This window comes from Diachasmimorpha longicaudata, chromosome 8, assembly GCF_034640455.1.
Source record: "Diachasmimorpha longicaudata isolate KC_UGA_2023 chromosome 8, iyDiaLong2, whole genome shotgun sequence".
Lineage (NCBI taxonomy): Eukaryota > Metazoa > Arthropoda > Insecta > Hymenoptera > Braconidae > Diachasmimorpha > Diachasmimorpha longicaudata.
Window position 1 is genome coordinate 7,874,503 of NC_087232.1, and position 15,147 is coordinate 7,889,649.

Consider the following 15,147-nt stretch of genomic DNA (forward strand, 5'->3'; position numbering starts at 1 on the left):
TCGAGACGCTTTTAAATATCGAGTTTATTGGTTTTGAGGATGCCGGTAGACATGGGGTAATTGAACGTTGTCTCCAACCATCTAATGTTGGTTGTGTACGTGCGCATGCGCAAGTGCACGGGGCGAAAGGCTCCGGTTACGCTCCTCAGTTGCTCGAGTGCGACAGTTCGTGGGAAAATGAACGGTATATAGCTTTGATGTACAAAAAAAGAGGGAAAAAGAAAAAAAAATAGTCGGATGGAGTATAAATGCTGGTTGTAAATTGTCGCAGTAAAAGTGAGATTGATTAATCGACCTGACGATTGCTTCTCTCTCTTTGTCGCACTGCGGATGAGTGTGAATCGTCCTTTAGGTTTTACATATTCATATCTTTTATGGGGGAGGGAGAAGGGGGGGGGGGAACGATGGTGTGGGTATTGGAGCCCACCGAGAGTTGAAATATAATGTACGGGTAATGAATCGCAACATTCAATTACGCATTAATAACAAGGCGGCGGGAGAGACGGGAGGCTGATTAATTCACTCGCGATATCTGGCTGACAATGTGGAAGATACATCGGTGATCAGCTGAGGCATTTTACGTAAGAGATAATTGTCGATCAGGGGGATGGACTAACCGATTACTAATTATCTGATTTTTTGACGGACACTCCACGGAAAAATGAGCCGAAAATCAGAGTGATCTCGTTTAGCCCATCCTCTCCAATAGCCATAAGTCATTTGGCAAAGCCCTCCAGGGTGCCTCACCGGATATCAGTTTGTAATGCACAAATTATGCGGCCTAATTCAGTGATTGAACGTCATCGATGCATAACACAACAGACGTCAGATAAAATATATCCCCGAGGCATGGTAACACCAGGTTATCTTGCCACCCTTAATGAGACACATCCATGGAATCATGATTTGTCGAATAAGCTCGAGGGCGAGTTATCAAAAAGCCACTCAACGGCTCTTTTATGTTTAACACCAGTTATTATCCTTTTTCGGAATATCTCTGCATCATTACACAGACAAATTGTGGAGGCTTTTATGATACCATAACGTGACATAATGCGATTGGATAATCGGGGCTTAATTCATAGACAATTGAATGCCTGTCTCGATGTCTCAGCATTTTTTTTCCAGACACTTTATTCGCACGATGCAGCTCCGTTGGCGATTCTATTCTCTCAAGAATGTAATGAAGACGCTCAACATGGCGCTTGTTATAAATCAGCGCGAGGTATGTTACCGAATGCATGCCCCCCTTCCCTGCCTTGCCAGCAATCCTGTTTTGCATTAACAAATATGACATTTCCGTTTTTCCGTTCCCTCTTTGGCACGCCCCTACGATCTATGACAATATCAAGGTGGAAAAAATGTCGGGTAATGGAGAAGCGATTGAATGAGATACAAAGAATGAAAATGAATCCGGGAATATCTGGATTCGATCTCACCTCGCGCGTTTCCGTTCTGTATAAATATATCTCGTCTGTTTCAACTTTAATGTTTTCTCTCGCCTCGCGTCTCCTATTCGGTGTCTTCTGAATTCCGCGCTCGTGCGTGCAGTTATCCCCCTTTGGTGCAGTGGCACCGCAAGCATGCGGCACGAAGAGAAGGGGCAGAGGGGGAGGGGGGGGGTGAAAGGGCCTTTTACAATATATACATTCGTGTTATACACTCAACCTCGCGCGAACAAGGAAGAATAAAGTACATATGCCCACGTACCAAGACCGATCGTAATTGCCTACCTGGAACTACATTCCTGTGTTTCAGTGTCAAGAAACAATGTTTTTTTGGCATTTGCGGGGAAGGATATTTGGCGTTCCCCCCCGCCAAATTATTTGGCTCCCTCTTATGATTGAACCAATAAATTTTTTTGTGGATACATCATTTGTGAATGGAACATCACTTTTACCCTCACCTGGGTAAAAATCCGCAAATATCAATCCCCTGCGGGGTCATTCCCGGGAATAATTACGCCCCGTGCATTAGCTTCATAAAACATTAACAGAAGGCAATAGGTAAACAGATGCACCCAGGCCACCCGCGTTGGGTATAAAGTATTTGCAGTGATAGTAGGCGTTTTAGTGTCAGACCACTCGAAGTGCACACTCGTATGGAGTTGCCTCCGTGGTGGACGAATAAAATAAGTGTGGGAAGCTATACGTAGCACTAACCTGGCACTTTCTCCAACTGCTTTGATCACGGGGACACCGCTAAGTTCTTCTGGTTGGCCGTTGGTACAGCCACTCGACCTAGTTACACTGGTAAGTATCCTCCTGGCGTGATGCACCTCGGTTCACTGGTTCCATCGCGTGACATATTCAACCTGCGACAGGTTAAATTATATTGTATCCTCAGAAAAGGTGAGCGAAAAATGTCAAATTTCTTTTTCCCCTCTCAAATCAAAAATTTATCATGCCACATTGCGCAAATGAACGAATCGATGGAGAACACACCATTCACCCGGCATTACCCAGAAAGGCATACGCGCGAGGTAGAAGAAAGGAAAAAGATTGAATACTATAATACCTTAAAAAGTAGGTGAAAGAGATCAGGACGGGTAAGAGCTGTGCGGCGAAGATGGCAAGTTTAATTGGCGCCTGTATGGACACAGACCAAGTACACCGAAGTGAAGTAAATTATTGCTGTGTAACGTGAAAGCTCCTTTTACGATTTAAACACACCACGGTGAATACCATTGGAGCCAATCTGAGCAAGTCAGGTTCAGAGTCTTTTGAATCTTGCGCATTGATGCCCAGCTTAGCTCAAATGACGAAGGAAAATGAAAAGCCACCGGTGGAGAGCTGGAGGGATAATGTGACATTTGCGGGAGGAAAGGGACGCAAAGATAGATTACAACTGAAAACAATAATTTTATCACTAAATGGCAGTTCATTCCAAGTTTCATCTTCTAAAGTACAATTTTTTGCAATGACATTAGAACCTGACCCCGGGTGTAGAAATACTGTTGGTGTGAATAACTGTTAACGTTGTCCTGTACAACTAGCTGATAAAATGAAGCAACAAATTTAATCTTCTCACCCACGTGCGGTTGGTCTCCACCAATCTGATGATCCAGGAATACATATCAAGTCGGCTAGACTTTGACGTTAAAGGGAGAGTTGAAAAGGAGATAGGGAAGCGAAGGGGGTTTGGGATTAGACATCCGGCCCATTGTGAGATCGAGTGTATGATGATGTGGCTAGCGCGTGCGATCGTCCGTTCATCGGCTCAAGCATCATCCTATCCCTTGTGTGACGTGTTTCCGGGAATGCCACGAGCAGGCTTCCCATTGTAAACTGGCCACGAGCCTCCAGGCGCCCAATACTCCCTTCTCCTCATTCCCATCCACCTTCTACCTCTCTGAGTCTGTTGTCCATCTGATCCGTTGTGGGCTGAACTCGCCACTACGTCACTAACTCGGCTATCTCTCACAAACTCACTCACTCTCCCTCCCTCCCTCTCTCTTTGCACACGCGAGTCTACCAACACGCATAACCCAACATCACGTGTGTTGGCATCCCAATTGTATTTCCGCGTTCCCAGTGTGCGGCATTACGTAGCTCGTGGGTGTGTGTTGATTTCAAACAGCCAGGGCGTGGGTGAATGTTGTGCTCTATCTCTCTTGCAGCTGTTGTACATCAGACACCAGGGCAGGTGGATAGTTGCCCCGAGGTACTACCACCTCGCTGCACACGACACAGCCCTGTCCCAGGACTTTTAATAATTTTTGCACTGGTTTATGCTGGAGGTTTGTAAACTTCTGCATGATGCTTTGTACAGGTTGTTTTTTACCAGGATTTTCGAGTTGGAGAATTTTAGAAAATGCGAGGGGATTGTGATGGATTCTGAGGCTCATGACGTGGGAAAAGTAGGAGAGAATTAAAATCAAGCCACAGGACTGTGATATGCTCGGAGATTATTGAGAAAAATATCAGTGGCATTTGCAAAAGATTATTCAGAAATTACCTTGACATGTCAAGAATGTTGAGGCTACGTGTCAATGTAGTTAAGCAATTAAAATTCCATGAGCACAAAAGGAAATCGAAATCGAAGCCAATAGCGGCTTTTCCATTCCCCTGGCATGGTGGAAGTGTGGGGTTGAGCAGGTGATTGAAATAAGATTCACGCCAGTGCGGTGGTCGAATATTTTATTTCCCCGTTGAAGATACAATGAATGATTGCCCAAGGTAGATCGGGAGTAGTGTGTCCGAGGAAGGTAGAGGAACGACTGTGTAGAAATCGGGAAGAGTGTGGGCTTATAAAGGAAAAGTGTAGGAAAGGGAATGCCTTGGGATCCCTGATCTAGGGTTCGGAAGGCGCCGGTTCTGGGGAGTTCCCCAGTCTCTAAGTAATGGTTTATTGGTTGTAAATGACCAGGGTTTGGGGTGTTCCCCAAACTGATGATGGTCGAGAGGGTAATTAGCCTCCGAGGGTCAGGTCCGGGGCTAGACTCGGTTGGGGAATTTCCCATCGAGTTGATGGGGTGTCCTGGCGACACTGTCACCACAGTACCCCCCTGCCAGTGATTTGGATCACGATGATGATGCTATTGTCCTGCCTGGTAGTGGTTGGTGAACCTGACGCGTCTTCCTGAGCGCGTTGTTGGCGGTGTTGCTGGTGGTGGTGGTGGTGGCTCTGGTACTTCCGGCTCGGGTGTGGTTAAATTCTGGGTGGCTTGTTGGGGACCTGGTTCATCGTCAGCGATGACATACGCTGGTTTCAACCTGTCGATGGAGACGTTCACGTCCTTGCCCCTGATGTGGATGGTGAACGTCTTGGCGCTGCGGCGGATGACCCTGTATGGACCTTGATACGGCATCTGGAGAGGTCCTTTTGGTGCGTCATGGCGGACGAAGACTTGCTCTGCCGTGGCTAGGTCTTTGAACACAAAGGTTTTGTGAGCTCCGTGTCTGTTGACCTTAGCCGGGCGCAGGTTGGCAAAGTGCTGGCGAAGTTCCTTGACGTAGTCCGCTGGGTCGTCTTGGTGATTGACAGCTCGGGGGGCCAGGAACTCTCCAGGTAGGCGTAATGGCTCGCCGTATGCCAGGTCGGCTGCTGATGCCTGGAGGTCTTCCTTCCAGGCCGCTCTGATCCCCAAGAGCACCGTAGGGAGTACCTCCGTCCACGTGGTGTTCTCGTGGCACTTGATAGCTGCCTTGAGTTGGCGATGAAACCGCTCGACCATGCCGTTAGCTGCTGGGTGATAGGCAGTTGTCCTCAGGTGAGTCGTGCCTGCCAAGCAATTGAGGTGCTTGAACAGGTATGACTCGAATTGCCGACCTTGGTCTGTGGTAATGCGGAGGGGAACTCCGAAGCGACAAATCCACCCCTCGTAGAAGGCTCTGGCGACTGTGGGTGCCTCCTGGTCCTCCAGGGGAAATGCTTCCGGCCACCTGGAGAATCTGTCGACGCACGTGAGGCAGTATCGGTAGCCCTCGGAGATGGACAGGATGATCAGGTCCATGTGCACGTGCTCGAACCTCGAAGATGGTGGGGCGAATTCTCCCACTGGCGCTGAGACATGCCTGGTGATCTTGGCCTGCTGGCACTGGATGCAGGCGCGAGCCCACTCGCGGCAGTCTGCTTTCACGGACGGCCAAACGTAACGTTGAGTCACGAGTTTGACCGAGGCTTTGACTCCAGGGTGAGCCAGGTTGTGGATGATGTTGAAGGCTGCTCGGCGGTATGGAGGTGTCAGGTATGGTCTTGGTGATGGTGATGACGTGTCGCAGAAGACAGCTACGCCTGCTCCTGGGATCTGGACTTGCTTGAGTTGCAAGCCTGATCCTGAGCGTAGGTATGTTTTCATGGTGTCATCGGCCTGCTGTGATGACGCCAGGGCGGTGTAGTCCAGTGGTGACGAAACTGCGTCGATGCGGGATAGAGCGTCCGCGACGACGTTGTCCTTGCCGGACACATGTTGGATGTCGGTGGAGAACTGCCCGATGAAGTCCAGGTGCCGTGCCTGTCTGGGTGAAGCCTTTTCCAACTTCTGCCGGAATGCGAACGTGATTGGTTTGTGGTCCGTGAAGATCGTGAAGGTCCTGGCCTCTACCATGTGTCTGAAGTGTTTGATGGCGAGGTAGATTGCCAGGAGCTCACGGTCGAATGCGCTCCACTTTACTTGAGCTGGACTGAGCTTCTTTGAAAAGAAAGCCAATGGTTCCCAGTCCCCGTTGACTCGTTGCTGCAATGCTGCACCGACGGTGTGGTTGGAGGCGTCACAGATGAGCGCGAGGTTGGCGTCGGCCTTGGGGTGAGCCAGGAGCGCTGCGTCAGCTAGTCTGGCCTTGCAGGTGGTGAAAGCCGTCTGGGCTTCCGGAGTCCAGTTGATGGGAGTTCTGCCCTTGATATTCCCCACCAAGAGCTCGTTGAGTGGTGCCTGGTCCTGTGCAGTCCGGGGTATGAATCTCCGGTAGAAATTCAGCATACCCAGGAACTGTCGGAGCTGCTTCGCCGTTGTTGGTGCTGGATAGTCCAGGATGGCTTGGACTTTTTTCGGCAATGGACGTGTGCCCTCCTTGGACACCAGGTAGCCCAGGAACTCCACCTCAGGCTGGCCGAACACGCACTTCTGTGGGTTGATGAGGAGGCCGTAGGATTGGAGGCGTTCAAATAAGGTCCCCAGGTGCTGTTGGTGTTGTTCTGGTGTTTCGGAGGCTATCAGGATGTCGTCGATGTACGCGTAGCAGAAGTCCAAGTCCCGTAGCACCTCGTCGATGAAGCGTTGAAAGGTCTGGGCGGCGTTGCGAAGACCGAACGACATGTAGGGGAATTCGTACATACCGAATGGTGTGGTGATCGCCGTCTTCGGGATGTCCGCCTCGGCGACCGGAATTTGGTGGTACGCCCGAACCAGGTCGATCGTGGAGAAGATCTCCTTGCCTCGGAGTGCCTGCGCGAAGTCCTGGATGTGCCGCACTGGGTAGCGGTCCGGAACGGTGCGAGCGTTGAGCGCACGGTAGTCTCCGCATGGTCTCCAGTCATCCGTCTTCTTCTTGGCCATGTGGAGAGGTGAAGACCATGGGCTATTCGATGGTCGGGCTGTACCTCGTTGGACCATGGCGCTGAACTCCTTTTTGGCATCGGCCAGGCGGTCTGGGGCCAAACGTCGTGGTTTGTTGGCGACTGGAGGTCCTGGAGTGGTCTGGATGTGATGCTTGGTGTCATGCCGCGGGGATGTCCCGGTTCCATCGGGTCTGGTGAGGCCGGGGAACTGTTGCAGGAGCTCGTGGTACTGCGAACTACCTGTAACTATTTTAATGCTTGATAAATTAACCAATTCGACTTGCCCGGGTGAGGTGAGCGAGGTGATGGAGTCCACGAGTCTGCCGTTGCGGAGGTCCACCAAGAGTCCGTAGTGGAACAGGAAGTCTGCTCCGATGATGGGTTTGGAGACGTCGGCGATGACGAAGCTCCACGGGAATGCTCGCCGCAGCTTCAGATTGAGGTCCAAGGAGACCGTCCCGTACGTCGCAATGGTGCTGCCGTTCGCCGCCGAGAGCTGATAAGTCGACTTGCGTTGCGGCCCGCGCACTAACCGTCGTGGGAAAACGCACAAGTCGGCTCCTGTGTCGATCAAAAAACGTACCTTGGTTTCCTGATCGGTGATGAATAGGCGGCGCGTCGTCGAGGCAGAGTCACTACCCGCCATTAGTGACTGCTCGGTCCGTTTCCCTGAGCGGTGAAATTGCACGGTCGTGTGCACATTTTAGCCTCAGGTCCGAAGCGCCGATGGTACCAACAGATGCGGTCGGTTCCGTGCTGCCGGTGCGTGGAGCGCGACCTGGACCTCTCTCGCCTGACGTTGCGGCCGCGGGGGGATCCTCCGTCTCCTCTGCTCGACCGCTTCAGGCTCTCGATTTCAGAGCGTAAGTCGCCGAATTGTTCCTCGAGGTTGAGGGCCAACTGGGACAGCTTGAGGCTCAGGAGCGCCTCAATGCTGTGCGCCGCTGCCTCAGCGACCTGTGGAGCAGCAGGTGGGATCCTTGGTCTCAGGATCTGGATGGTCTTGTCGGCCAGATCTGCAGCGTCGTCGAGGGAGGCCTTGCGCTGGGTGGCCAATAACACCTGGACGTCGGCCGGAAGGCGCGTGACCCACAGTGTCCGGAGAGCATCGTCCGGGAAGTTGGGTCCCGCCAGGTTTTTTAGGTGGCGCAGAAACTGAGACGGTTTCATGTCTCCCATTTCTGCGCCTTCTAGGAGCTTCCTCGTCTTCTCCTCCTGGGAGGAGCTCAGGCGCTTTATGAGCTCCGTTTTTAAATATGTGTAGGGGTTGTCCGCCGGAGGGTTCAGGATGATATCCCTCACGTCGGTGGCGTACCTTGACCTGGAGAGCTTCCCGCAGATGTGGCCGAATTTTGTTGATTCGGAAGTGATCCCGGCTGCGTGAAAACTGCGATCGGCGATGCCGAAGAAGAGTTCAGGGTCCTCCGGCGTGAACTCTCCTAGCTGCACGGCTACTCGGTTGATTTGGGCCGTACTCTCCATCAGGTTCTGCTGCTGCTGTGGAGGCCACGTGTCCTGCGATGGTGGTGAGGTGCCCTCGTCGGATGGTGCTCGCTGCTGTAGTGGCCGCTCTCGTTCCACGACCATGTGGCGTCTGCTGGTGCTCAGTGTCCACGAACTTCCGCTGGATCACGTCGGGGTCACCAATTTGTGGGGTTGAGCAGGTGATTGAAATAAGATTCACGCCAGTGCGGTGGTCGAATATTTTATTTCCCCGTTGAAGATACAATGAATGATTGCCCAAGGTAGATCGGGAGTAGTGTGTCCGAGGAAGGTAGAGGAACGACTGTGTAGAAATCGGGAAGAGTGTGGGCTTATAAAGGAAAAGTGTAGGAAAGGGAATGCCTTGGGATCCCTGATCTAGGGTTCGGAAGGCGCCGGTTCTGGGGAGTTCCCCAGTCTCTAAGTAATGGTTTATTGGTTGTAAATGACCAGGGTTTGGGGTGTTCCCCAAACTGATGATGGTCGAGAGGGTAATTAGCCTCCGAGGGTCAGGTCCGGGGCTAGACTCGGTTGGGGAATTTCCCATCGAGTTGATGGGGTGTCCTGGCGACACTGTCACCACAGAAGAATCGCTGCGGTCAAGTAAATGTTACCACTGAGATTAATAAAATCATTTAAATTCGCTTGTCTTCACACAATTGCACTACCCAGCGCTCAATTTCTCGACGACAACGCGGATGTGAATTTCTGCTATTCAACAACACTCGGACATAATAATGGATTGTGGTGCAGGTCTTCGTTTTGGTTTTGTTCGTAGGAGCGATAGAGGCCAGGGAGCTCTGGAGAAGCATGTGGCAGTGATTGCCGTAACCATCGGGCACGCCTCAGACCAGCCGCGTGCACCTCTTCCCCGTCTCTCTTTCTCTATTTCTCTTTGCCCCCGCGTCCCTTTCACCTCCTGAGGACAGAGGCCTCTGCACGCCTAGTCATCAACACTGCGTCTGCATCTGTATCAGCGGTTCTCTACCTCCAAAGTATTTCCAATAAATCAATTTTACGGTAGTCTAAGTAGTTCCAAGTATCAAGTATCAATGGGCATGGTATGTCAGACAAAGTAGCAATGGAAAACAAATTCGTACTTCGCCCTTTACTTCGTCTGAAAATATTATCCATCCCTGAATTCACCGGCTTTGGGGAAAAATAATTGTAGATAAAAAAGGTATCGGCATGATTGTCCCAGATAATGGCACCCCTGGTAATCACGGTAAGACCCAGTGTATACGTGCATGTGCCTCGTAATGGCGTCCTTGTCACGTTTTCCTCGAGAGCTACTTGCACAGGTACCACAACCACGCGATCCTGAATCCTCTCGCCTACCATTTTTCTCCCTCATACGGTCGTTTCGTTAATGGAGGGATGATCTGTGCGTGTTTCCCGGTCATCCATGTGGACCCGTGCACCTTCCATCGTCATGCAAATCGGTCCTGAGGGCCAGCAGAGTTCAACTTGAGACGGAAGATACATTCGGTCGCCAGGGCGATCTTCTGGCCCTACACGCATTATAACCATCACGCACGTCGATCACGTTTACCAGCAATCATTATCATTGATCATTCTTGCTGGTTAATTACGGGTTGAGCTTATGAGAGAGCTTACTGAGGTATCATCTGTTACGCAAGGGGTTTAGGGGGTTTTTGCATGGTTGATTTATGGAGAGCCAGAGGTGACATGCACCACTTTCAGGGTAATTTATTTTCTCGAGACATCAACTTAGAATTAATTCCTTATTCATACTTTTTTTTATTCCCATTGCTTTGGAAGATTTATCCACGGAAATCAATGAAAATAATTTCAAGAAGATATATTTAATTGGTACACATGGCTATGAGCCCCAGACGCCACTATAGAGAGTATTGGTTAATGCTAATTAATTGTTCTCAGAAAAAAAAAAGTTCAAGGGCATTTCATGGCTCTTATGGCGCCCCGATAACGAGCCATTTAGCATTCTCCACGGAATTCAATGAGCGTGTGGCTCAAGCCTATCTCGGGTGTCGACATCGACGACAAGACTATTTCCTCGATTAAAAAACCACTCACAGGACGATAATTAATTTATATACCGGTTAATTTTTGTCAGGGTGCCATTTGCAGATAAGAGTGTTAGCCGAAGATGAGAAATAATGTTGGGGGGTATAAGACGGAAGACACCTGTCCCAAAACTCGTTTTTATCCCTTGATTATCTTACATTATGCAAAATGAGTTTTTATCGGCACTGCGGTGAACTTAATAAACGGTTGTCGGGTAAACGGGTTGACATAATGTAAGGGCTATTACGGGACACGTTGAATGAAAGGCCTTTTTGCTGTGACGAGTTGTATCAGTGTTGGATTATTGGCCTGGGGTACTATTCAGACGGGATGAACTCTTCGCGGCCACTGGGATGGTGACAGGGTACGCGATGCGACAGGCTTTAATCGGCCATTCTATCACGGTTTTGAGAGGGTTCTTGCTGGTTGGAGTTGTCGATAAAGGTGAGGATGTGGTGTGGTGAGGTCTTAATTGGAGGTGTAGATTAATGCTTCAAGTTTTGCACAACATCATCGACATTATCTGATTCGAGTGTCTGCCGACTCCGGCGTGATTTTAGATTGACTAGGGCAACGGCCGTTCGCCGCGCCTCCGGGACGTGCGAATAGTCAGACGGGACTTTCCTATCTCCCTCTATAATTCTCAATAAGCAATCCATCAAGGAGAAAGCCCTGGCAAATGTTTTGATCCAGAGAAAACCAAATAAATCGTCAGTCCATTCCTCTCACGAGACGAGAGCTGGGGATGTTGACTCGTCTATGTGCAGTGGCAAGTCACGAATTCCACGGTGAGGGCCATCAGCCTAAACGAGTCGACCCGTGCCACTTCCATTGGAATCGAGCGTTAATTTTTATCATTATTCACCTTCCGTATCTCACCAGTGCACCTTGCACTATTATCTGACTACCTCGGATGACTATCACGTAGGATTGAATCCGCTAAGTGAGTGCCCGGAGTACAACATTTTGCCGGGGCGTGCGAACGCTGTGACATATGCTCAGTGTCGCTTTCTTTAATCGCCCCGGCGAATGCTCCTCACCTTCTCCCAACGTCAGCGTTCTCATCATCTCGGCTTTATGATCTATCGTAAATACCGTTTGGGAATTTTTCGTCGCTAGGCATATTCTCAATTCAATTTGTCTCACTTTATGATTATTGTCATTGTTGATATTTAAATAACATTGTCTTGAGTGTATCCTAAATCATTTGTGTTTCAACTCACCCATTAATCTCGAGATTGTTTCTTTCACGAGTTACAAGCACTGAATACGGACGGGGCTCTTGAAAAGTACGGTGATTGTTATCAGTGTTATTAATGCCGCGATCGGGGGGATTTAATTTTATAAATATTCCCATCTAGCCTCGTCACCTTGATGAAAGACCACTGCCTCCGGGTTTCGATCTTTATCGGCGAATTCATGAGGGATTGATCGGGGATATTGAGGTGGCTAATTGTATCGTCAAGGGAGGTACATTTATTATGATGAATGGGATTTTATTTCAGAAAAAGTTGACAAGAGTTTGTGGAAATTTTGATGTGGAGACGTGTCTGATTTCGATTCAATGATCAGACTGGACGTCTACATATTAAAAAAAACATTCTATTGTAGATAGAATATCGAGAGTGCAATGACTGAAAAGAAACCGCATCATCAAACTCCCAGCCTCCTAACCTTTTCAACAAATTCTCCCTTTGTTAATAATTTTCTCCGTGCAGCACTCGGCAACTGGACTTGTAAATGCGACGCTTTACCGATGTTTAATGCGTCCCACGGTAAATCGCGACACGAACTAATGTCCAAGCGTTTGGCGTACATAACCCCGCGTGCCCACCACCACAAACCCAACAATTTCACATATGCAACTGGTAGAGGCCTAGATGAGGACGATAACATATTTGAGTCGCCCATAACGTATATACGTATCATGACTGATAAAATATACCCAGCTACCGAGTAACTCTGTAAATTCCAAGGGTTTACGGATTTAATGAATCCACTTTGCGCAGTATGATTTTTTAGCGTAAAAAATTTTTTTTTCAACTCACAGCCACTTAATGAAATGTCACAGGTGCCCTTACCGATATCTCTAAATGCCGTCGGCTTCCCATATGAATGTGAAAGCCCCGCCTCGGTTATTTTCACCATATTGATACACACGCGAGTATCACAAATCTCACTCAGCTACTGAACATTTTTTTTGTCACCCATAAACTTACTGATTCATGAGTCTCGCTGCATAGCGTGCCCGGGTAATCAGATTACTATCTACCTTGCAAACACTTAATTCCACTGGGGTGCGTTCAATTAATAATTCGAGGGAATACGTACGAAAGTTGTGTTGCAAAATCCTAATGGGAAAAAATAATGTTGGACTGATTTCGTTCGTCCCGAGTGTGAATTATTGGATGGACACGAGTCATGTGCATGCGTTCGATTTCGCGTGAGATATAGATTTCGCACTGTGAATGGATTGATTTGGAAAACGTACCCCCTTTGGGTTTTATAATGGCTTTTTTTATTGGTTATGCATCGGTTAACAGCTGAGCCTGAGAATAATTTTTTTTTCTGCAAAAATGGCTAAGAGATGAAAAGATATCTGAGAGACAACTGTGGGCAAATTTTTATTTTTCCAATCATGTAAATCTTCATTTGGAATATATTAAAATTGACAAAATAATGTGTTGGTCTTTATTCTATCAATTCCACATGTGAGTAATCTCGCAACAAAATCGTCCAATAATTTCCGGGCTGTTTGGCCGTGCCCCTTACATTCCTTGTTATTATTATAATGTACGGTGTCATATCGGTGAAGTTTTCTTCTCTCGGGCAGCTTTGGTAAGAGCCGCACTTTGTTCTTGTTCCCCTCCCCCTCTACGAAGACCCTGGGGGTTTCTTATAACCGAGAGAGATCCACCCACGAGGAAGCGCACCAACGGCAGGTGAGGTGTCACGAGGCGCGCGAGTAATATATCGTTAGCTTGGCATATATACTGTAGGTGGAATTTTCTTATGTGTACGGTGGAGATAGCCAGTGCGAGACCCCCCGTTGAATGTATCCAACCCTGTTGTGCCCCATGGCGATCTTCAAACCGGACGATGAGAGAAGGCTCAATGGAGGTAATATCCACCCTATTTTCATGGCTCATTTTTTAAGGGACATAGGGAACTATCGGTTGCCCAGGACATCACGCACCGCAAAGCCTATAGAATTTCCCATGGGGATGATAGCAAGAGAGCCCTGAAGGACGTATTCGAACGTTCCATGGGATTTTCTACAGGGAATTCGATTGAAATTTTCTTATCGACCGAAAATCATATCGTTACCTTCACTACCGACTAGAATTCTAACCTAAAATTACCAAAAATTATGTATTGCCGAGAATCAGCCATTGTGACTCACCCCCCCTGTACTGTAGTCATTCAGAGTCATCCAATCTCCAAAATGAATTTCCATCACCCGAGGTTAGACGAATATTTCTCTGTAATTGGCCCTATCCTGACTAATTGGCGAGGAACTGGGATTTATGTGGAGACAGCATCTGCCGGTTGCAATATCTCCGCAGTTTTCTGCATACAGCCAGTGTGATGTGTTTCAGTACGCGTCTCTCCAACTGCAGCCCCCGAAGGAATCCTCATCCCGTCCAATTGCACTGGCGATCATACATATTAATAGGATCCCTGTATGCCTCTGGCTCCCTCTCTTTGTAACGGAACCCGTCGTCGACGTGTGTAAGAAAAAAAGTTGGAGCTTACGTCTCCTCTAGAAATGTCCACTTCCATATGATTTTGTTTTTTTTTTCACACAACCGATTTCACTCGTGAAAATTCTCGTCGATGTTTTCATTTGAATAAAACGGTGAAATGTGAAATTTATGTTGAACCGTGGCATAGAGATCGTCAAGCCGGTGGTGCGGCGTATCCACAGTTGTACGAGTTAGCCATTGCGGGCAAATGGGCACGGGAACGTGATATCCATTTCATAACACCCACAACGCGTCCCCGTGTGAACGCAATCACGGCTTTACGTAATCCAACAACCGAGGCAGTAAAGTGAGGTCGCCCCGGTGTTCACCATGGAATTTGCGCCGCCTCTAAGTAGTTAGCTGTACCGAGGCTGTTTTGTCCTTCTTCTAAATTAGCAAAGACGGAGGATTATGACGGCAGAGAGAAGGAATATTGATAAATTGTTGGAAATTGCCAATAGATTTCATGCTAATGTGATAATTTCATGGCTAATGTCCTTCTATGATCCGCACGATGGTATTTTCCTCTTGTTCCTATCATTTGATCGAGTTCGACAATTTTCCAAACATCAAAGCTACAACAACTCGCATTGTGGGACAAAAAATTCATGTCCTATGACTCCAATCATCCCCCCGAGGGTAATGATCTGATTCTGTTTCAATGACTGATCCCGTTGATATACGTAAAAGAGCCCAAGCAGTCCGGTGCATCGTACTATTCCAACTACACACCAATTGCGGATTTAAACTCCGGGTACGATCTTGATCTACCTTGGTTTGTCCAGCTGGTTATATACTATCGATACAAAGTGTTGGCCACATAACACCAGGTATTGCCGGTGCAGTTGGCATTGCTCTTCCCTGGGAGAAT

The 15,147-nt window shown here is 48.5% G+C and overlaps 1 protein-coding gene across 1 annotated transcript; it reads right to left on the reverse strand.

Moving 5' to 3' along the window:
* Positions 1 to 7,644: 7,644 nt before the first annotated feature.
* Positions 7,645 to 8,586, reverse strand: LOC135165644 (uncharacterized). The gene has a single exon (XM_064127121.1). The coding sequence runs from the start codon at positions 8,584 to 8,586 to the stop codon at positions 7,645 to 7,647; it is 942 nt and encodes a 313-aa protein (XP_063983191.1).
* Between the last annotated feature and the right edge of the window lie 6,561 nt (positions 8,587 to 15,147).

Coding starts and splice junctions, on each gene's coding strand:
- LOC135165644 (XM_064127121.1), bottom strand. CDS start 8,586: ATGGTCGTGGAACGAGAGCGGCCACTACAGCAGCGAGCACCATCCGAC.